The sequence below is a fragment of the Amia ocellicauda genome, chromosome 11 (genome assembly GCF_036373705.1).
Source record: "Amia ocellicauda isolate fAmiCal2 chromosome 11, fAmiCal2.hap1, whole genome shotgun sequence".
Taxonomy (NCBI): domain Eukaryota; kingdom Metazoa; phylum Chordata; class Actinopteri; order Amiiformes; family Amiidae; genus Amia; species Amia ocellicauda.
In genome coordinates, this window is record NC_089860.1 from 20,176,339 (window position 1) to 20,198,776 (window position 22,438).

At 40.2% G+C, this 22,438-nt stretch overlaps 1 protein-coding gene across 3 annotated transcripts; it reads left to right on the forward strand.

Annotated features, from left to right (window-relative positions):
• The first annotated feature begins 536 nt into the window (after window positions 1-536).
• Window positions 537-20,399, forward strand: LOC136763108 (rho GTPase-activating protein 24). 3 transcript variants are annotated; one of them, XM_066716842.1, is made up of 9 exons: window positions 537-827; window positions 7,517-7,633; window positions 13,173-13,204; window positions 14,021-14,228; window positions 14,338-14,470; window positions 14,821-14,894; window positions 15,105-15,226; window positions 15,515-16,523; window positions 18,924-20,399. In XM_066716842.1, exons 2-9 carry the CDS (start codon window positions 7,590-7,592, stop codon window positions 19,159-19,161), a joined length of 1,860 nt encoding a protein of 619 aa, XP_066572939.1. In that variant the 5' UTR covers window positions 537-827; window positions 7,517-7,589; the 3' UTR covers window positions 19,162-20,399. The 3 variants fall into 3 exon arrangements, with proteins under 3 accessions (XP_066572939.1, XP_066572937.1, XP_066572938.1); XM_066716840.1 differs by lacking the exon at window positions 13,173-13,204; XM_066716841.1 differs by lacking the exons at window positions 537-827; window positions 7,517-7,633 and having other exon boundaries at window positions 11,374-13,204.
• The last annotated feature ends 2,039 nt before the right edge of the window (window positions 20,400-22,438 follow it).

Here is a 22,438-nt window from a genome sequence, read left to right on the forward strand (position 1 = left end):
AGAACACAATATACATTTTACTTTTGCTTTTGGTGAATTGTAACACATTGTATGATTGTCAGAGAGCTTCAGTAGACAATATGCGTAACCAGGCACACAGATTTGATGGCTGCAATAAAGTTCCATCACTTGTAGCAAATGAAATGAAAGCCTCTGCGGAATCAATATTTCTTTGTACCTCAGCCAGATCTGGGTCATAAATTGAACTGGCACCGAGACAGAGAGAAGGAGACTCCTGTTAGTGTAATGCACAGTAGTTCAAAAGTTTAACACATTGAGCGCCCACTTTATTACCTCAAAGCCCTCTGTATGGAAGAAGGATACATTGTCAATGGTTATCAGATGGGGGGAAGGGGAGGGAAAAAAAAGACGGTACATTAGGGAGATTGCATTCCCTGAAATACAGCTATACTCCGCTAATTATAGCAAAGGACATAGAAACAGATTTTTCTTGCACGCATGTCCTGTTGCAGTCCATCCCCCTCAGTGAAATGCTACTGTCCAGTTATTGATGAACAAGGGAAGGTAGAGGACAAGCAGCTATTAAGGATGTGGGCTGCTGTCCAAGGAATGGCTTTGCTCTGAGTTCAGAAGCATCGTGTCAGTGAGAAACTCTCTGGGAGAGTTGGATAGCAGCATCCTGCCTGTCCCCTCAGCTCTGTTAGGAACGAACGCAGGCAATGTGGATGGCTAACAATGGGGTATCACAGAGGTTAAACTTCAGGAATGTGAAAAAAGCTTTTGGACCTCTGCAGAGTCTCAGCTGGGCCAGACCATGGGACTTGCATGTTTCAAATCCTGGAAATATAAGAATGTCACCCATCAAGGTAAGCTCAAATATCCTTCAGCTTCGGTTATGACAACAAAATGGTTTCTGAATCTTTTGGGATTATAAAGTGATTCATTTAAAGTGATACTAATTTTAAATCAGACAGCAATCTCAAACCCACTTCCTTGCTCATGTATGGCTATGGTCAGATCAGTAAATGTCCTGCTAAGTGTTTGCTAGTGTGTGTTTCTTGTATCACCCAAGGAATAAAGTGATGAATTTACATTACAGTTAGCCCTTTGTGAGTAAAAGTGAAATAATTCAAATCATTTCAGACAAGGAGACATATGTAGAGAAAAGGTCTGCAATGATTTTTAAGCTGTGAAATTGTAGTTTCAAGTCAAATAAGAACTTGGAGGGGGGTGGGGGGGTGTTGAAGGCTTTGATTGAGTTAAGCCATACACCAAGTGAGTATAAAAACATTTGAAAAATTATAAAAACATACACTACATAATCACAATAAAAACAAGAAGTCTCTACTTTGACAGACTACAATCAAGTGCTCTTTTAGGCGTAGGAGGGGGGTATAGCAGGTGCTGTAGCTGAACTACCGTAAAGGCATAAGGAGGCCATACCTCTGATTAGTGTAGAGCTAATTGGCCTGTGATTTATTACCCGAGAGGCAGTAGAAGGTTGCACTTATGTTAATAAGGCTATGCCAATAACACTTGACTTGAGGAATGAGTTACGAGCAGCGGCGATAGATATAGTCAGAAATGACAAGAGGGTGCTAGATCAAAGCAGGATGACCGCAATGTTCTGGGAAATGAAACGAGCAGTAAGGCTTCTACATCTTTGCCTTACTAAGAAACACAACTAGCCCTGAAATGATTGTGCATGTGGACTGTACAACTGGTAGGTTACACAGGTCTTCTTCTATGTAGTATGAAGCACTGTACGTCTTCCTTTTATCAAGCCAGACAGTAGGAATGGACATCTTATCTCACCAGTTGTTTAATTATATACAGTACCAGTTTTTCTAGTTTTGTTTACAGTACAGATTAAACTGGGGGGGAGTGGGAAATAGGTTTTAGCTATTCAACTGTCCTGTTTTGTTAACCTTTTCTAAACAAATGAAGTTTTGAAGGTTTTCATTCCCTTACAATGTAGACTGAGGTTACATACGATTCCATTTAAAATTAAGGTTCCACTGATAATGAATTCCCGGACTTCTAAATAGACAAACATATGTCTGAGGTTTTGTATTCCACTCAACAAGTTTTGTTTCTGAAACCAAAAAGAAGAACCTGGCCCACCAAGGTGTATAATTCAGTTTTAGTTATGAGGGTTCTTTGTTTGCTTTCATATATCACCTTGAATAACACATTTACATTCAGATTATACAAAACACTATATATAAATCTCCTGATGCTGCTTTTATAGGAGGAGAAATATCCAAGTCCAGTAATTTAACAGATGGCTATTATCCAGTGAATGCTTTCACAGCAGAAACGACCTGCATAGCTTGTGAAAAATCTCTATTAGCTGGGAACAAATTAAAAAAGACATTTAAAAGGAATTATATTTCTAAAATGTTCTGAAGCCCGTCCTAATCTGTCTCCCACTATGATAGATGGTGTCGACTTGGCATTCTTTTTTTCTAAACTTGAAATGCATCGTATCTGAAGGCCAGACTGCACTGTGTGCATTCTGTGAGTAAAGGAGTGAAAGAGTCTTGACAGGCTTCAAGTTCTGGCAGACATAACATTATATCTGCTCTGTGTGTGAGGTTTAAGAGCACTGATGGCAATAGTCTGGAGCACCACCAGTTTATTCGCTTGTGACACACTGTAATTAGGATTATGATGACATCCCTTGTAGAGCACACTTTACAAGTAGGGAATAATGGATATTGAAAATATATATATATGTGTGTGTAATATACACTCACCTAAAGGATTATTAGGAACACCATACTAATACTGTGTTTGACCCCCTTTCACCTTCAGAACTGCCTTAATTCTACGTGGCATTGATTCAACAAGGTGCTGAAAAAATTCTTTAGAAATGTTGGCCCATATTGATAGGATAGCATCTTGCAGTTGATGGAGATTTGTGGGATGCACATCCAGGGCACGAAGCTCCCGTTCCACCACATCCCAAAGATGCTCTATTGGGTTGAGATCTGGTGACTGTGGGGGCCAGTTTAGTACAGTGAACTCATTGTCATGTTCAAGAAACCAACTTGAAATGATTTGACCTTTGTGACATGGTGCATTATCCTGCTGGAAGTAGCCATCAGAGGATGGGTACATGGTGGTCATAAAGGGATGGACATGGTCAGAAACAATGCTCGGGTAGGCCGTGGCATTTAAACTATGCCCAATTGGCACTAAGGGGCCTAAAGTGTGCCAAGAAAACATCCCCCACACCATTACACCACCACCACCAGCCTGCACAGTGGTAACAAGGCATGATGGATCCATGTTCTCATTCTGTTTACGCCAATTCTGACTCTACCATCTGAATGTCTCAACAGAAATCGAGACTCATCAGACCAGGCAACATTTTTCCAGTCTTCAACTGTCCAATTTTGGTGAGCTTGTGCAAATTGTAGCCTCTTTTTCCTATTTGTAGTGGAGATGAGTGGTACCCGGTGGGGTCTTCTGCTGTTGTAGCCCATCCGCCTCAAGGTTGTACGTGTTGTGGCTTCACAAATGCTTTGCTGCATACCTCGGTTGTAACGAGTGGTTATTTCAGTCAAAGTTGCTCTTCTATCAGCTTGAATCAGTCGGCCCATTCTCCTCTGACCTCTAGCATCAACAAGGCATTTTCGCCCACAGGACTGCCGCATACTAGATGTTTTTCCCTTTTCACACCATTCTTTGTAAACCCTAGAAATGGTTGTGCGTGAAAATCCCAGTAACTGAGCAGATTGTGAAATACTCAGACCGGCCCGTCTGGCACCAACATCCATGCCACGCTCAAAATTGCTTAAATCACCTTTCTTTCCCATTCAGACATTCAGTTTGGAGTTCAGGAGATTGTCTTGACCAGGACCACACCCCTAAATGCATTGAAGCAACTGCCATGTGATTGGTTGATTAGATAGTTGCATTAATGAGAAATTGAACAGGTGTTCCTAATAATCCTTTAGGTGAGTGTATATATGTATAAATGAAGCATTCTGGTATCAACGGGGTCTAAATTTACACTAGAGGACACAAGCAGAGATCGTTTACAAGCACACGTCACACTGCCTGAGCCTCTGAACATTAGCAGTTTATTTCAGCCACAATATTCTCAAGCAAGTCAGTCAATCTCACAGTGCCGGTCAATAGCAGTCAGGAGTGAGCCACTTGTTTCAATTTATTTGGCTGCACTCCAGAAGAAACCCATCTGTTCACTTCCTTGTGGGGCTGTGAAAGACATGGCGTGGTTTCATGTGCAGCAAGCTCATTTGGGCATTTGGGCAAGAAGCAGGGAGATGAAACGCAAGGTGTACACTGCCTTCACATGTCAGGGGTGCACACAAACAGACGACTGCAGTTCGAAACGTAAATCTGCATGGCTTTCCGAGCAAGATCATTCCGATTTCAATTTCCTATTTTCATATAGAAGGTTAGCAAAAAAAAAGATCAACTACAGAGTCCAATTCAAATACTGTAAGTATATGGTGTTGTATAAAAGGATGGCATGAGTATGTAATAAAATAAGAAACAAAATTAATTATAGCATAAAAGGTAATTGAGATTAGCTGAAACATATGCTTATTTTCTATTTATTTATTTAAAAATTTATCTTCCCCATCAGTTCACATTTGACCAAAGAAGTGCTCCTTTCCCAAGACCTTTTTTTCTTAATATCTTTTGGGAGCAATGATCAATAAACGGGCTAAACCAGGAACCAAATTGTCTATTTCTGTATTACATACAAGTTCTTGCATGGAATATTGTTTGCCCTCCAAACTCTCGCTTTGGGGTTTTAACTGTGTCATGTTAACAACAAGCAGACAGACGCTCCCTTGACATTACAGGGAACATATTGAATAGTGTCCTAGTAAATGGCTAGCAGTAGACAAATCAAAATATATTGATTAGACATTTTAGATCAGCTTTTTATTGCTCTAGACTGGTGAAAGTGATCTTCTATGCTACAATTAATTACTGGAAACTCTCAAGCAGAGACCAGAATTAGAGTGCTGTCTAAAGGCAGCTGTGGCTGATGATGCCCATTACCGGATTAATACCTTGAGATGAAAAATAGGCACAGTAAAAAAAATTATTAATTCATTTTTGGATTAACCAATTCCTATAAGATAAATCTTTCACTTTTGGTGGTCTTCCATCGACAAATCTAATTGTATGGCATCGAAATCAAGCAACATTTCAGTTTGTATCATGAGAGGTACCTTCTTTGAAAAGACCAGGAAGCCATAAAACCAATGCCATGGGTGCCGCAGAGTTTAAACATGGACCAACTAGAACACAGATGGTGAGAAATTGTGATACATTGGGACATTGTTAAGATTTTTGCCACGCAATACTTTGACTGCTCTTACAGAAAGTCTCACCCAGCTAGTGGAAAAACCAGACCAGGTTGTAAATTAACAACTTGTTGGTTCTAAGCATAATCAGGATAAGGTGCTCTTTGCAGATGGAAACACCACATACAAATGTCCATTTTAATGTGCACATTTTACTTTAGTTAATGTATAATTTGGAGATGTTAATTTTTGGTCCGTCAGATAACCGCATACAGCTCGGCTTATCATTGGTTTAACACACTGGGGTAGGTGCACCAGCGACCACTCCTACGAGCCGCAGGGGGTAACTGTTTCTTGTTCAAATATAATTAATTATTACTCTAGGTGGATGAAATAATGGATGATGTGTTTTCCAATAGTGAATCCAAACAGAATACTAGCTATGAAACTTTCTGAGAGCTGACAACGAGAGATGAGGTATAAATTATCAAATAAATAGAGAGGTTCATTATTTTTTAATCAGTTTGAACAAAGGACAGAAAACACTGCTAGATATACCTTTGTTCTAAAGAACAAAAGTCACATGTGCTATAGGTCACTGGCCTAGCCCGAGAGGAAAAACTCAAGACATTAACTTGAAATGTTGGTTTGAATGGATTGCACTTACTTGATAAGACTGGTGAAGAGTTGATTAACTAAGTTTGATGACCACAGCCATGCTGAAGTGCAGTGTCCAAAGGAATAAAGAACGCTAGCTTAGAAAAATTAGGTAGCAGCTCCTTAGGCGACAGTTCTTCCTGAGGTATGTTTTATTCAAGGTCCTCACTAAAGGCCTACAATGAGAAAACTTCGTATTTAAGAGGTCTTATCTTTACACAAAAATGTGTGCTATGTTGTAGTTCTGGCCTGGTATTTTAGCTAAACTTCCAGATTTAAACTGGAGCTTGTTTGGGCTAGTTTATATGATTTGAGTAAACTGCCATTATCTACATGTTTAGGCAATTCCCCCGACATGTTAAAAGATGCAGAAGCCTTTTTGTTATCAAGGGTCTTTTTCAAGGCTCACACTTCATGCGATGGACAATACTAGAAGGGTTGTGGAGCCAAACATACTGCTTTCTAATGAAAGTGAAATGCTGACCAGCCACCAAAATTACCCTTGTATAGAGTGCACCAAATTGACATCAATAGCAAATCAGTCAGGTCTGACTAGGTGTGAAGGTTCAATTAATATGATTGATGGGACAGTAAATCAAAGGCTATGGCAAATTCTGCAATATCAACATGGCAATAAAGACAATTTTGGCTTTATTCAGTTCCTCAACAGCATATTCTAGTTACATATTGATACGATCACGTACAGTGAGGGAAAAAAGTATTTGATTCCCTGCTGATCTTGTACGTTTGCCCACTGACAAAGAAATGATCAGTCTATAATTTTAATGGTAGGTGTATTTTAACAGTGAGAGACAGAATAACAACAAAAAAATCCAGAAAAATGCATTTCAAAAAAGTTATACATTGATCATTTCTTTGTCAGTGGGCAAACGTACAAAATCAGCAGGGGATCAAATACTTTTTTCCCTCACTGTATAGACCAGACACATTTTAGCACATAATGATTGTATAATGCTTTACTATTTTTAGTTTATGTTATATAAGCTATCAGTAGAAAATGCTGATGGTTTGAGCAATATTTTTTAATTCTAGTTAAACAGGGTCAACTTATTTTTACCTGGGAATGTGTACACAATCACCAATAGGCAGTGGGCTTGATTTCCGTTTTGCAATCACCCAGAAGTCGCCTGTCCCTCCAGTCTCGTTCTTTCCCAGGTACTCATAGCATTATTATCACTTTTCATTCTGGTACAGCACAGGCATACTTCCTATCAGTCATCACACTGTTAAAAGATCATATCTCAAGCAGCCTCCCACATGCAACCACAAGCTCCGTAGGCTGGCTGTGGACATTAGTGATTGATCTCCTAAACTCTTTGTTCACCAGAATGAAACTGTATCCTTAACTATATTTACAGTCTCCATTTTCCCATTTGTCACTGTCTTTCCTGGTCAGTGCTATACATATACTTTACATATAAACACACACACACACACACACATACCTTATGCAATTCTCCATTTCAGGTTTGATTGGTGTTTCCTATGATAAAAGAGCATTACAAATAATATAAACCATGGGTTTTTTTTGTTCTTAAGTTATTGATCACTAATTGCCGCTGATCTATTTTCTGTTTCCCCAGATGGGAACCGAGATGTTCTTGTTAGCCCTGGCTCCTACTTCTTCATGTCCAACAGCAATGGGCAAGGGGAGGAATGGCTGAAAACACTCAACAAGGTGGTCTGGCTGCCATTCACAGGTAAACTATAACAACTCCTACCTAGTGCTCAGAATTGAAGTCTTTCAGTCATGACATGATGCTCATCTGTGGCATACACTGCTAAACCATATCTGCTTCTCATCTCAAAGTCCAATCACAAGCAGGCTTCCTACACAATATTATTGGTCCAACAGCTCTCAAGCAATGGAGGGGCAATGGATTTTTAACTTCAGGCAGTGAAGTACTTGGACTCGGTTTTACCCTAAAAAGGACCAAGAGAGAAATATGAAGTATATTGAGGAAAAATAAATAAATAAATAAACCACATAAATTGTTTAAAATTAGGTCATATATGGACAATTTGATCTTTCTACATCCACAAGTGGATTTAGGGGGCTTTTTAAAATTGGGGGGGATAAAGTGAATACCATGTTTTACATTTAAAGGCTAGATACATAAATAATAATTGGAGGAGAAAAAAATGTTGCCTTTCCTTAGAAACTGGTGAATGAAAGGGAGAACAAAGTAAAGCATGAATTTATATTTGCTTGAGTCTTTCAAATAAAAGAAAGAACGCCTCATTTGTAATCTCCTTTTCCCCCCACACCCTTATACTGTACTTTGCGGCAGGCTTTCTCTTTAAAAACAAATGAGTGTTTAGACTTCTTGGAAAAGAGATAAGCGTGTGTGTGGTGTACACTGTGCCGACAAGTGGTCCAGACGGCTGCGTAAGTGTGAATGCTAGGAACCAGGTGTTTGTCAACTCATGATGTATAATCCTTACTATGGCTTACCAAGGTCCTCTTATCACACCAAGGTTTGAAATGCTTGGATAAAAAAGTCCATGCTATGAAAAGAAAAAAAGAAAATACCCAAGCTTCCATGAAAAAATTTAAACTGTCTTATTTCAACCTAAAAATCTGTTACTAACCAGGTTGAACCCAATATTCCCTTTTAAAACCATCCTAATTCAAAAATTCTCAAATGTGCCTCCAGAGCAAGATAGCTTTTCTTTTAAATCATCAAGCATGAGCCTTTTTTGACAATATTCACAATTCCGAAATAAATGCATAATTCTCTGAACACTAACCATCAAGCAACATTAAGCAAAATGTTCCCTTACAAAAGATAAAAGAACAGCTGGTGTTTGCAGACCGAAAGGTGGCAAGACCTCTCAGGTCTAGGACATGAAATGAAAATAAAACGGCTGTACAGACAGAAGTTTAGAAATGCAGTCGGAGACCGATGGAAAACGGTGCATGACGGGGTTTTAGAGGCAGAAAAGGACTGAGCGTGCTTTAGTTGCACAGGAGGAATGGTGCGCTCACACTGCGGTGTACAGTCCTAGGCACAATCCTGATATTTTCCTAGGATATAGCGAAATTTGAACAGTAGGTGAAAAGGTGACCTTGAAAACCTGTGACTGCTAACAACTGTAAAAGTCATGCATTGTTATTAACTGCCCCTCGGGCTACTGATAGGAGGGCTGGCCACATAATCACTGGAACATTAGGACACCTTAATGTAAACTAGATAAAGGTCTCAGATTGACTCCCTTACAGAAGGTCACTGTGGGCAACATCTTACATTTACACCAAAGCAACTAATTAAATACAAAGCTACACACGCATTTAACAGCCAGTTGATAAAAACATATGGTGTTCAAGTTCTGATTGTGAACATTTTTTTTTTGTGTTACCTTGCTTTTAAAGGTAAAGAAACAACAGGGTGTTTATAATTCTAACTTAAGGAAACAGCGTTAAATCCTGTAAATAACCCCAGTATTAGGATTGTGATTTGATCGTTGCATAAGATAGACCACCATATAAAGTAATACAAATTCCTTTACAGCTTAGAAGCAGTAGAGCATAATCCAGGCAACCACCTGCACACTAATTATGAAATATATTTACACTGGCAGAAAAATAATTGACTGACACGAGAAGATCAACATCAGACAGAATAATGAGCAAATACTCTGCTGAAGTCCATTAATGTCCAGCCCAATAATTAAATGTTTAAAATTCTGAGCAAATTATATCTAATATCATCTTAAAGATGGAACTTTGAACTTTTTTTATGACCATCTGAAGTTTATACTGGATTTGTTTTAGCTGAATTCTTCTTCGTGTTTCCTCTGGTTGCTTGCCTTTAGGAGGACACAAATAACTGTGCTAAAATATTTTAAAAATCAGATTTTATTCCTGCATTAATTCATTAAGACTTGGTGCCCGTTATTGTAAATTGTTACCAGAAAAAAAAGTAGGCTAAGAACAATGTTATTGCATTGAATTAGAGACTTGGATGAAGTACTTGGATTATTATTTTATTTTTTGTTAGGAGTTAGATAGCAGTTTATTGGCTGCCGCTGTCCTATATTTTTCCCAGCTGCTTTTCAGGTTGTTGATTTTTTTCAACACTAAATAGGATTTCATGTAGAACGTCCTTCCCAGAATGCACAGGGTTGAAGTGAGAGCGCCATTTGTGATGGGCTCTATAAAAGGAAATATCAGCTGGTCACTGACTGGAAAAAAGAGTAATGTAAATGGAAGTTGACATTGCTCTGTGTTGCAATTCTGCACACTTGTAACAGTAGTTGTGGAGATGGCTTACATAGTTCTGTACATAATGAGAGAAATTACCCCACTGCATGCATCATTATACCACTGAGAAACTATAAACACAATCCGGTCTTAAAATAACAAAACCGCATGCTTTCACAGCTATGCAAAAAAAAAAAATCTAGTTCTCTGTTGATCCCACCTGCACTTTGCTACATGAGAAAACAGCTGCACATCACTCTTCACTACGTGCCTGTCATCAGCCTCGGAGTTGTAACGCATACCGGGAATGTTTGGGATTCAGGCCGAAGAACCCCCATGTCCTTGTTGCCCTGTGTTAGCACTGATTGCACTAATGTAGAAATGTAGGTGCTGTCCAAATGGAAGAATACCCACCATTTTACTGTTGCTTATTGATTTTATACAATACCCAGGCTTTCTGCAACTTTGCATCATAACAGACTAGCCGCTGATTTGGTACTGGTCCACTTCTTTTCATGGTATTGAGCACTGGTTTCTGATGCTGTGGCTAACACTATACTGACATGACAGGTGTTACTTTACCTGTGCACTAACATATCTCTACTTTGCCATCGTAACTGTATGTATCTCTGAGACCTATGCTGGTCTTCGTCTGTGTTGGGAAACAAAACCTCATGAAAAAAAGAAAAATGCATATGAAACTTAATTGAAAACAACAACAAAAACTGACATGAAACATTTTCACTAATGTGACATTTCCACAAAATCTGGGAAAAACAGTTAATTTGTTTGTTTGTGGTCACACTTTCTTCCTTTTATATATAGGAGACCTCACAACATAAAGTCTTGTGAAGCTTTTTCCCTGCTTTTCTGCCCTTTTGGAACTAAAACTTTCAAGTGAAGTCAAGCAAATAAAAAAAACAAAAAAACAATGGAAAATAAAGAGAGATAAGAAAATTTACATTTTAAACTGTGAGACCGTGTTCACATCCAGCTAGTCACATATTTCTGGCAGCCTTATCTCAGGAAATGGAATATCACTGTAAGGCAAGAGTGAGAGGCAATGTGCCCATTAATTCAGGAGCTTGGAATCATGGGGGACAAAGCAGACCGCCAGTGGGCCACATAAGGGTTTGTAAAAAAAGTAACATTGCTCTCTTGTTAATGATTACTGGGAGAAAGCAGTTAGTCTGAGCTAGTTCAAACTTGGCTCAAGTCCATTGAGTAGCGTGTAGTGTTTTGAAGGGGCTGGAGGCGGGCGGGAGGGGAGAGCTGATAAGAGTGAAAGTCCTCCGGAATCCTGCAGCATACTTCCAATGTGACTCCTGGTGCTGATTAGGTTATGATGAGAGAAAAGATTTCACAGGGTTCAACCATGACAGCTCAGAGCAACATGAACACATTCTGGAGTTCAGGGAAGATCTGAGAGACGCAAGGTTGTTTAAATGTAAAGGTGGTTGGGATCTTGCCTTTCAGCGACTGCGGCAGGCTTTTTTTTTTTTTTTCAAAAGCTAATGAGCCATGAACATCAGACAAAAGAAAACTCTGCCCTCTAATTCAGCTTGTGAAGATTTTCCAGAGTGGATTTCCCACACTGACAGCAGTTCTGCCCCACAAATACTGCGTGTGACATCAACGGATGCTGTTCAAAACTTGTTCAGAATGCATTCCAGAAGAGGAGGACAGGAGAGCGGGCACACCTGGATTCACATCCAGTAACTTGCATCAGTACTGACCAGGACACATGTCAGAAGAGGCACAACAGCAAGCAGCAAGTAGCAAATATATAAAAGCAGCATCTCCTTCTTTGAACTCAATATTTACTTTGTGTTGGAAATGCACAATTGTAGCACGTGGATTAAAAACATTGTTTTGGAGTTCCCTTATCAGTAGTGACCAAGAGCTGAATACTACTAAGAGCCCGAGTGAAGATGTTCTTTTTCTATTCAACGTTTTTAATAAACCTCTTTTCTTAGATGCTGGATTTTTATAATTTTTTACCATCCAACAGAGGAGGAATGCAGGGCATAGATCAAGGCTGGATACACACCAAAAGTGTTCTGATCCAACCCAAAAGTGCTTTATGACCAGGCCTTATCTGACCTTTCCTTTTTTCATTATTATTCCCCTCATGCACTTAACTCTATGTGCAGACAAACTCATCTAATTCCATTATCTCAGGAAGCTGTTAACTTAAAGGCTAAAGTCAAAATGACAACCAGGTCTTCTTTTGGCACAGAGGGCACATGGAACTGTGCAAATGCAGCATCCGAATCCAATTAAAGTTTGCCTGATGCTTCTGGTATTTTCACTGTGGAAGCATACTCCTAATTTACTTAAATTGACTACTGCCTGTTTCCCATTAGCAATAATATCTCCTGAGTCCGTTTAGGTCCAGACTTGCTGGATGACTTTCATACTTATCCTAGGATTTCAAAGTGAAAAGGCAAGAAACTAGTCAGATAACACAGCTTTTTGAAATTAGGCTACATCACCTGTAATTGTACTGAGCTAATCTATTTTCTAACTGAATATAGATTTCTTGACTCATTAATATAGCTCTTTTTACTTGGATAATTAAGAGATATAAATAGTAATATAAGGAGATAACACTTCTTTTAAAAGCAAAGTTGCTATTACAAAAAATAAAAATATATAGTCAAATGTTTTTTGCGTTGTTCATTTTAGTACCACGAACTTTCAAACTGCTCTTCACTGTCTGTACTCGAGAAGAAAAAAGAATAATCCCCTGTCATTTCCAGTCAGTGGCAAGGATACAGTCAAACAATTTAATAAACACCACTGTACCTGAAAGAACAGACTGTTCTAGTCCGGAGACAGTTTACAAAACAGTGGAGAAAGGCATTAAATGTCTTTGTCAATAACTGGAAATGGCAAACTGCTCGTCTGTCCGGGACTGAACTGAAGTGCTCTACTGCTGGATTTACTGGACTCCTTAGAGAAGGGACAGACATGCCTGAAAACAAACAATCTGTTACCAGAACCAACAGCTCTCTTTCCCATTCTGCCTACAGGAAGATAAAGAGGTGTCTGAGCTTTAAAAGACGTAAGTACACAGACTGCTTGAGAAAATGTGTGTTAACACAAACTTTAAATATTAGTAAATATAACTGAATCCAGTGCTGTGACACAAATGCATTCTGCTTGTCATATTCCTTTACATTTCCTCGTGGTTTTCTTGATAATTGAAGTTCAACTCACTAGATTTATTCCTTTTCTTTTTAGAGGTTTAACAACACAAAGACAGATTTTGTTTGCTCAATACAACTAACATACTATCTGACATACACAATATAGACTGCTTGGATTCACTCTGTCTCTTACTAACTGTGTGATCAAGTCTAGACACTCAGGCACTCTAAACTAATTTAAACAAATTGCTTGTTTTGCCAGTTTTTGTTTGTACACTTTAATTACCAAAACCTCTCAAAAGGCAGAAAAACAACTCTGGAAATAATGTAGCTTTTTCATTTTATCCAGCTGGTCAAAGGAATCCGAATGTGTGAATCTTGAAATGCAGTGGCGGTAAAAATGTCCCTTTTTTATGAGTATTCCCTTATAAAAAGTCTGTCAAACCTGTCTTTCCATTGTAGTATGTAGTACTATGGAGTATCTGAAAATGTTGTCATAATGCAGGAAATCAGCTATAGGCTGGAAAGTGCTTGATCCTCCCAGAATTGTCCTGCTGTTTAAACTGGAATAGGGGCAGGCAAAATCAGAGCTTGAGTTTGTCTAAATGTTTGTCTCAGAGCAAAGACACCAGGCGCATACTTCCATGCAGAAGGAGATGAAGAAACCAAGGCTAACAGAAATGGTCTATCTCCCCCCCATGCCCCCTCAAACCCCCACCCTTTGCCACCAGGTGTGTTTGGGCAGCGCCTGGAGGACACAGTGCAGTATGAGCGGCGCTATGGAGACAGGAAGGCCCCCCTGATTGTGGAGCAATGCGTCAGCTTCATTCAGACCCACGGGCTGCTGGAGGTGGGGCTGTTCCGGCAACCAGGCCAGGCCACCCTCGTTAAAGAGCTGCAGGACGCCTTCGACGCCGGAGAGAAGCCCTCCTTCGACAGGTGGCGTGGCGTAATTAGTTATCAACCACAGCAGTGTGTTTAAACTCTTACACAATGTGAGGACAACTGAAATGAGCGTGACCAGGCAGTGTGGCTTTGTGTATTTCAGCGGGACAGATGTGCACACGGTGGCCTCTCTCCTCAAGCTGTACCTGCGGGAGCTGCCAGAGCCCGTGGTGCCGTTCTCCAAGTACGAAGACTTCCTTCTGTGCGCCAAACTGCTGTATGGAAACAGAGACGAGGTACTGCACCCCTCTCGGCTGCCCTGAAGCACATTGGGACCTCTCTAAAGATATGAAGCAGAGAAAAGATCTAGTTATAGTTCAGTGTATTATGTTGCTTATATGCACACCTGCACTGCTGCTTCAGAGACATCCCTGAATCATGTCCACTCAAGGAGGTCACAAAATCATCTAAGCATGCCAATTGAGAGTAGATCACACACACAAAAACACACAAAAAAGAAAATGATTATATATTTGTTGTCACTAGGTGGCGCTTAAACCCCACAATTATAAAAATTAAAACGTTATAGTCTCTACATTGGTAGGTTTGTATTTATCAGCCTTTCTAATCATTACCTTTTTCACAGGGTTTGTTGGATCTCAAGAAGCTCTTACAGGAGCTCCCCAACCCAAACTTTAACCTCTTGCATTACATATGCAGGTGAGTGTGAACTAGATTTGTCATGAAATGCATTTAAATTAGTGCCTCTTAATTCCAAGGTTTAAGATATTTTACGGTTCAGACACTGCAATGTGAAATTAGTTGTTTATTTTTATTTTGATAAATGCCATGAAACAAAAGAAGCTTTAATGACTGTTATATCTTTCAAATGGGATGCCAATATTTGCCAAATTCTCTAAAACATTCCAGGTTTTTAAATGAAGTTCAGTCCTATTCCAACATAAACAAAATGAGCACCCAAAACCTGGCTACAGTGTTTGGCCCAAACATCCTGCGCCCGAAGGCTGAAGACCCTGAGACCATTATTGGAGGTAACTGACAGCAATATAGCAAAATGGATAGAAATATAAGCTAGATAATCAACAAGTAAAGTGCAATAACCGTGTCCTAACCCACACTGATCCACATGGAGTCTTGTTCTGGGGAGTAGTGGGGCCCTGGTGTAATTTCATCTTTCTCAGGCTAACCTTAGCTGAGGCCTGTCGCTGCCTGCCTCAGATGAACCACTGAGCTTGCACATTTCTTTCCTAACTACTGTGCGCATGTGTGTGTGTGTGTGTGTGTGTGTGTGTGTGTGTGTGTGTGTGTGTTTTCCACAGGGACGGCCCTGGTACAGCAGCTGATGTCAGTACTGATCAGTGAGCACAGCAAACTATTCCTCAGAGAAGGGGAGGCTCGTGCCCAGGATTCCTTGCTTGAGACTCAAGGACAGCATGCAGACAAGGCAGACCCGGCTTCCCTTCACTCCTCCTACCTCGCTTCTGCCAGCGACACACCGTGCCTTCCCAGAGAACCACCGCTTGTTCCTGGAGGCTGTGTCCGCCAGCTCTCGTTGCCCCTCATTGCTGCCAGGAAAGGATTACCAAAGAATCTGACACAGGAGGACCGTTCTACCAGCTCTCAGTCACACATAACTACAGCAGGGCCCAGATGTCCCTCAGAGATGGAGACCCCAGTGTCTGAGGAGCCCTCCTCTGGGAGTTTAAGTGACCCAGTCTATGACAATTTCTGCCCAGGCTTGGCGTGTCAGGTGAGACTCGACTGTCACTCTGAAACAGCGACTAAAACGGGAGCGACTTCCCGTTCAGCAACCCCTCTCCCTGCTCCTAGGGCGACAGCAGCTCAGGATGGCTCTTTTCCAAATACTGTGAACCCACACAGCAGCTGGGGCGATGAAAGCCTCCGCACAGAGAGCTGGGCAGTGGGAGGACACCAAAGCAGTCCTGAGGAGGGACAGCAGAGCAAAACGTATGAGAGCACGCTGTCCGTGTACGACAATCTAGACAGCGAAGTGCTGCCAGCGAAGCCAGGAGACATGACCAGCGTGGACAGTGCCTCCTGGTCCTCCTGTGAGATTGTGCTGGAGGAGACGGCGGGGAGGTCCCAGTTCTCCTCCTACAGGACAGATCCCGAGGAGCCCCATGCATCTTCCTCGCTGCAGCTGGACTGCACTGTGTCCGAGAGGCACGGGAGTGGGAGCAGCGAGGTGTTCATGGCGCCTCAGGACACCGGCACGCCCCCCAGCTCTGCTGCCACACGCTACCTCCTTGCTGGACTGAAGCAGCAAATGGCCAAAGAGAAGGCAGAATATGAAGCCCAGATCAAAAGGTAAGCCTACCTTTCCGCCTCCCTCCTCGCTTGGCCAGCTCCCTGGTGCATTGTGTGTCTGGCAGTAGTTTCACTTTTTAATGCTGAGAGTTTGATTTCCTTGGGAAGCAGGCAGGAGGAAATGAACTTTCAATAGCTGCTCCCAATACCTATATAATACCTATATAAATATAAAATTGGTAGGTAAGGGTTCGACTCCCAGTCAACTAGGTCTTCTGTTGGGGTTGTGTTTCTATTGGGAAAGCAAAGATCCATGGATGGAGTCTTGGATCGGGTGTAGAAGAAACAAATATGTTGTGGTTCTATGTATTGTTAGGGTGGGTATGTTAAGCCACCATAACAATACCAAATTATAAGGCCTACCAATGCACTTAAGACAACGAAAGTCAATGAGTGGATGCAGCAGGGGTGCAGGGAAAAAGCACTGGGCTGTGATGACACACCTGTCCTTTTATTTAAAATGAGATTACTATGGTGAGTCTTTGAATACTGATGTATGAGTTACCTAAACCAAAGTAAACATACCTTTACGAAACCTCGAAAAATGTTCATCAAATCAAGTGGACATACTTTATTGACTTACCTTGTGTTTCTGCCATATCCCCGGAGATGTGTTTACTTTGCACAATCCACAAGAAGACATAAAACATTTCATGTTTTGTCCATAGTAAGTACTGACAAACATGTGTGGATACTTATTCATGGCTGCCTTGCTTAACAAAAAACAGTAGCTGGTCTTTTTTTCCCCCACACAATTCCATTGCGGTTTATTTAAATTTGTATTATTCATAATAATTAATATATACATGAATAATAACGCGTGGGAAGGGACATTATTAAAAACGTCAACTTTACACCGTAACAGCTGCGTACTTTTTGTGAAACGCCAGGTAAGCTAAATATCACTTAGCTTCGACATATAGTCTAAGCAATCACCTCAAAAACGTGGTTTACGAAAAACGCCTAATAATAATACTTAAAACATTTCTTCTTGGAGCTGTAGGTGATTGATAATCGACAATATCAAGCAAATCAATGCTACGGTGGAGGTTTCATTCTACAGGGATGTTTGTTTATAATGTCATTGTAAGTCTCTCCATTACAAAGTGAACGCACCTTCTGCTAACTAATCCAATGTAAATGTAGTCAGCCATCTTAACTGAAGTCAACGGGGAAGTAAACGGATTACTTTTAAATTGAGAACTGCCCGTGTTCATTGAAGACTAGCCATTTAAATGGTCTATGATCATAATATGGCTCAAGGTGAAAGGGAGGATCTAGATCATTTTGCAGTTTACATACACAGGCAGCATTCTGTTGAAATATTGACATTTTCTTTGCTCTACAGCTGTTGTGCAGGAACACAGTCACTGTCAGAACTACAGAAACAGTACACAGACAGAATGAAAGCAGAACAAACCTACATACCCATACCAAACCTCTCTAGTCACAAAGGCTTCTACAAACATTGGTGCGTAGGTGTAGTACACCACTGAATGGAAGGAGTCTAGCAGTTTTGATCTTTTCAGGGGTGATTCAGCAAGCCTTTAATTCATTTTACTAACATGACATGTTGACAGTCCTTGGCAGAACAGTTCAGATGACTACAATCCCTCGGTGCTTTATTTATAGCAGCGCTTTTCAAGAAGAGTCATTCAACTGGTGGGGGGGGGGGAGGCACTTTGAAGAAAATGGCTAAAATGTTAACTACATGCTATATATATTCAGAGAGACTATGAGAGGTGCTGAGAAGAACAAGAGAGAGTGTGGCTTGTGGTACCAGGTGCTGAGGGCAGGGTTGCTCAACTTGCGTCTGCTTTGTTGACTGATTTGCTTACAGTGTTGTCATGGAGCCGCTGCTCTGCGGTTAATGGTTTGTTATCCGTATGGTCGTCCCTTTTGTATTTCATGTAGTGTTAATGCCGAAGGTTCTTTAACTGTAATAAGCATTTGGCCTTTTTATTCATTTGTATCTATGGATGTGAGTGTGTGTGTGTCAGTACTTACATCTTACACATTTATATCCTTATCTTTATCACATTACACGTCTGACATAAGAACACAGAAGATTTTCACAAAAGTAATATATAAACATACATGGCTTTAACATGGAAAACACATCCCATCATGAACTCTCAAGGTTAGAGAGAGACTATAAATAAAATATAAACCTGTGTGCGTGGGAAGATCTAAAGCTTTGCAAAACCAGCTTTTCAAGCTTTAGATTCAATTGTTACATAAATATACCAAGTAACCTGTCTGGTACTTGTAATTCATGTTCTTATTGTTGGCACATGACTCTTTGCACTTGTATACACTGAATGTCATCACACAGTTTATTGTTTTGTGAGTCCCGAAAGTGCGTTTCATTGTTTGTTTCTCTGCCCGTGGTTGTGCCAGTCTGGAGCAGCGGAACGAGGAGCTGAAATGTGAGGTGAGCGGCCTGCGTGCCAACCTGGAGCAGCAGAGGCGCTGGTACAACGTGGTGGAGATCAAAATGAGGAACGCTGAGCGCGCCAGGGCGGACGCCGAGAGACGTAACGGCATGCTGCAGCGCGAGATGGAGGAGTTTTTCGACACATTTGGAGAGCTCACTAACGAGGTGAAGAAGACCAAGAGGATCGTTCAGAGCTTCTGATGCCGTCCAAACACTTCTGCTTTCAGGGATTCGGTTCGGCAACAGCCCTTTGACATCAGGAGGACGAGGGCCTAACCAGAGAGTGTAGTGCTAGAGATAGCTCAAATAAGATAAGGAGAAAGGTTTTCCTTCACTAACACAATCAGTTTTTTTTCGATTGTGGTAGTGTTTTACTGTTCTCCATTGTGCAACCGAGGATAAGGTCATGTGTTCTTGGGAAGGTTACGATGAATTGCAGAGAGATTAAATTTGAAGATCCACAAATAAAGTACATTTACTGAAGTGAATGTTTTGATGTGTTTTGAAGTATCCCCTTTTTTAAACCTTGTAGCCATCATTTTGAAAGCTTCCTTTTTAAACTTTCAAATTCATATTTTCATTTCAAAACCTGGCACTGGTAATATTCAGCAACTCTTTGACATGAGGGCAGCTGCTCTAGATGTAAAACACAAATGACACCCATAAAAAACTATAATTGCTGGAAATGTAGCATCTTCTCATCAGGAGGATCTTTGAAAGTCTGGCTGGCTTAAGTCTTGTCAAAGATGTACTGGAAAGAGCATTTCGGGAGACTCTATTCACTAGCACTTTCAAGATAAAGTTAATGTCATTACCAATAGCTATTTTGATCATTTACATCTTATATTTGATTGTCTTGCTTCACTGTATCACATTTGTTTTCTTCTTTAAAGAAAAATATTTTTAAATTGTATAGTCTACTGTACTGCACGTCCAAGTAGATAATCTCTTCTGAAACGCGTACCCTTGTGAGTGCGTTCTTACATCATCTTGTGTATGGGAATACTGTTAAAATAGTGTATGTCTGGTAAACCCAGGAAGTGTGTCAACCGGATCTCTTGGTTGTTTTCAGTTTTGAGTGACTGTAAAATGATCTGAAAAGGAGGGGGGAAAGCTAAGAGTGCTCACTCTGTTATTGACAGCAGTCATTGGAGTCTCCTGTGAATGAACAAGCACACCTCAGACCAGAATCATTGTCTTTCTGTCCGATACCTACCTTAAGTGCCAAACACTGATGAACTGAGAGTGGATTTCACAATGTGTATCAGTGTGTCCTGGAGGGGGGAGGCCAGACCCATTTCACTCGTCATCCAGGCCAGGAGTGCGGGGAAAGTCTCCATGTGCAGATCCCCAAAAGCCAATCACATTATCTGTCAATGGCCCATCACATACACTGTTTTGAAATTACTATTTCAATAAAATAATCAAGATAGCTTCTAGATCCATTCCTTTCTATTTACTTGTTGTACAACATTTTTCTTTGCTTTCAAATGCAATTATGTCCTGGATTCTTACATAATCGATACATCTGGGAAAGCTGGCCTATTTGAGGCAACACAGCATGAACAGCGGTGACACAGAGCAGACCAAGAACTCCCTGAGAGATCCACCAGAGTATTGAGGCACTGACAGCTACAGAACACAGGCACATTTTAAAAGCACCACAGACTTATACAGAATTATATAGTTTGTAGCATTGCTGAAGCATTTATTTCATAAAGAATTAGCTTAACTGGATTTATAAAAATGACACACCGCCAGCACAGACTATTACATTAGCAAAACTGATTACAAGATTTAGAAGTGAGTAATTTTTCGAGATTTACGATTATACTGTACTCACTATACTCTTTTGTAGTCATTTTTATATTACTTTAGTATAAATACTTGTTAATTTGGATTCATGTTGTTTTTGTCTGACTTTATGTGAATGAAAAGGCACAAATTCGCCCGTTTTCTCATTGGAAATAGTTAAATTTCAAAATATCACTGTCCTGGTCACAAAAGCAAAGTTTGTGGGGAATAATAGACATGTTCTATAATTTTGAGGCATAAGCAATTAGGAAATAACACTTACTACAAAGGAACAATAATTGTGTTACATAGTGTTATAGAAGTGACCTGTTGATATGTATGTAATAAATATTTAGAATAAATAATGCCAACAAAAACACTATCAGAATTACTATCACTACCATAACAGAATCATAACTGTTGAGAAGACACTTACTGGGTGAAACAAGGAAACATTCTGAGAGCGGTGTGATTAAAATCAAGATGTTTTTGGTTGTGGTCTGAAATACACTGATGGGGAAATTGGTTGCAGTTAGAGCTGCTTCTGTAGAGCTTATCTACCGCAGACAGCTCAATGAAAACCGTATCTGCACTGTATTTATCTTCATCGTTAGACCGGTCTGATGTTATCCAAAGGCACAGATTTCACTTTTAAACCTTGTCGTTTAACTGGTCAATTCCATTTTGCCTTTTAAGTCAGTTCCATATTGACTACATGTTGTACTTTATAAACCCACAGAAATCCCTGAAAGGTTTCCATTACTTCAATTAATGCTTAGTGGCCAACATAATGAAGTCCCTGAAATTACTTATACAGCAAAGTTCTTCATACTGATTGCCAGCTTTTTAAGTCATTTGTAAATGTATTCAAGCTACACATTTTCGTATGACTGGTTATTATATATATATCTTAGAATTACATAGTGATTTCCAAATTGGAATTCCAGGAAAATCTGACTTAACTTCTGAACATCCAGACACCCCCCCGAAACACAAACACTCACTCACATACACTGACAGACACACCACAGAATCCCTTATCCATATTATTTGTAAACGGTAACTAAAGCAAAAATCCCTTGAGAGATTTAAAAAACAGATGTTAAAATTGATAAGATACGGTCCATTTACTTTGGAAAATTCCTGCTGGCTCAAATAACTGTTTTCATGTCTGCAACAGTTAAATGCCGGCAGGGAAAGGGCAAAAAAAAATTATCAACAGGAAGAATAAAAATTTGGTGTGTGAGGGGAAGTTCATCACTTTACATAGAAAGAAAGGTAATGCTATGAAAGTACCTTGATGAAAAGTCTAGTTCATGATTTGACTTGCTTTGGTGGGGAAGGGGATTGATAGTAAAATGGTAACTAATTCAAAGCCAAAAATGTTGACTTCAAACAGCAAATCAAAATCTATTTTGAGTTATTCTCTCAAAATAATGCAAGAATTGCAAAAAGACAATGTGACATGCCTAACCAAGCAGAAAAAGATTGTAGAAAAATTGTAATTGGGCATTCACCAAATTCCCTGAGAGAAGAAATCTGTATGTTCGTCTCAAGACTTCAAATTTCACCCCACAGCATACAAACAGGATTCATGGGGTACTGTCAAACTGATTGGGGGGTTCTGGGTAGTTATTGAACCATAGAAGAGAGCTTTAGCCCTGGCAATCTCCATGCGGCACAA

Coding starts and splice junctions, on each gene's coding strand:
- LOC136763108 (XM_066716840.1), top strand. CDS start 776: ATGGGACTTGCATGTTTCAAATCCTGGAAATATAAGAATGTCACCCAT. Junction 828..7,516: donor TAAGAATGTCACCCATCAAG/GTAAGCTCAAAT, acceptor CTGTTTCCCCAG/ATGGGAACCGAGATGTTCTT. Junction 7,634..14,020: donor GGTCTGGCTGCCATTCACAG/GTAAACTATAAC, acceptor CTTTGCCACCAG/GTGTGTTTGGGCAGCGCCTG.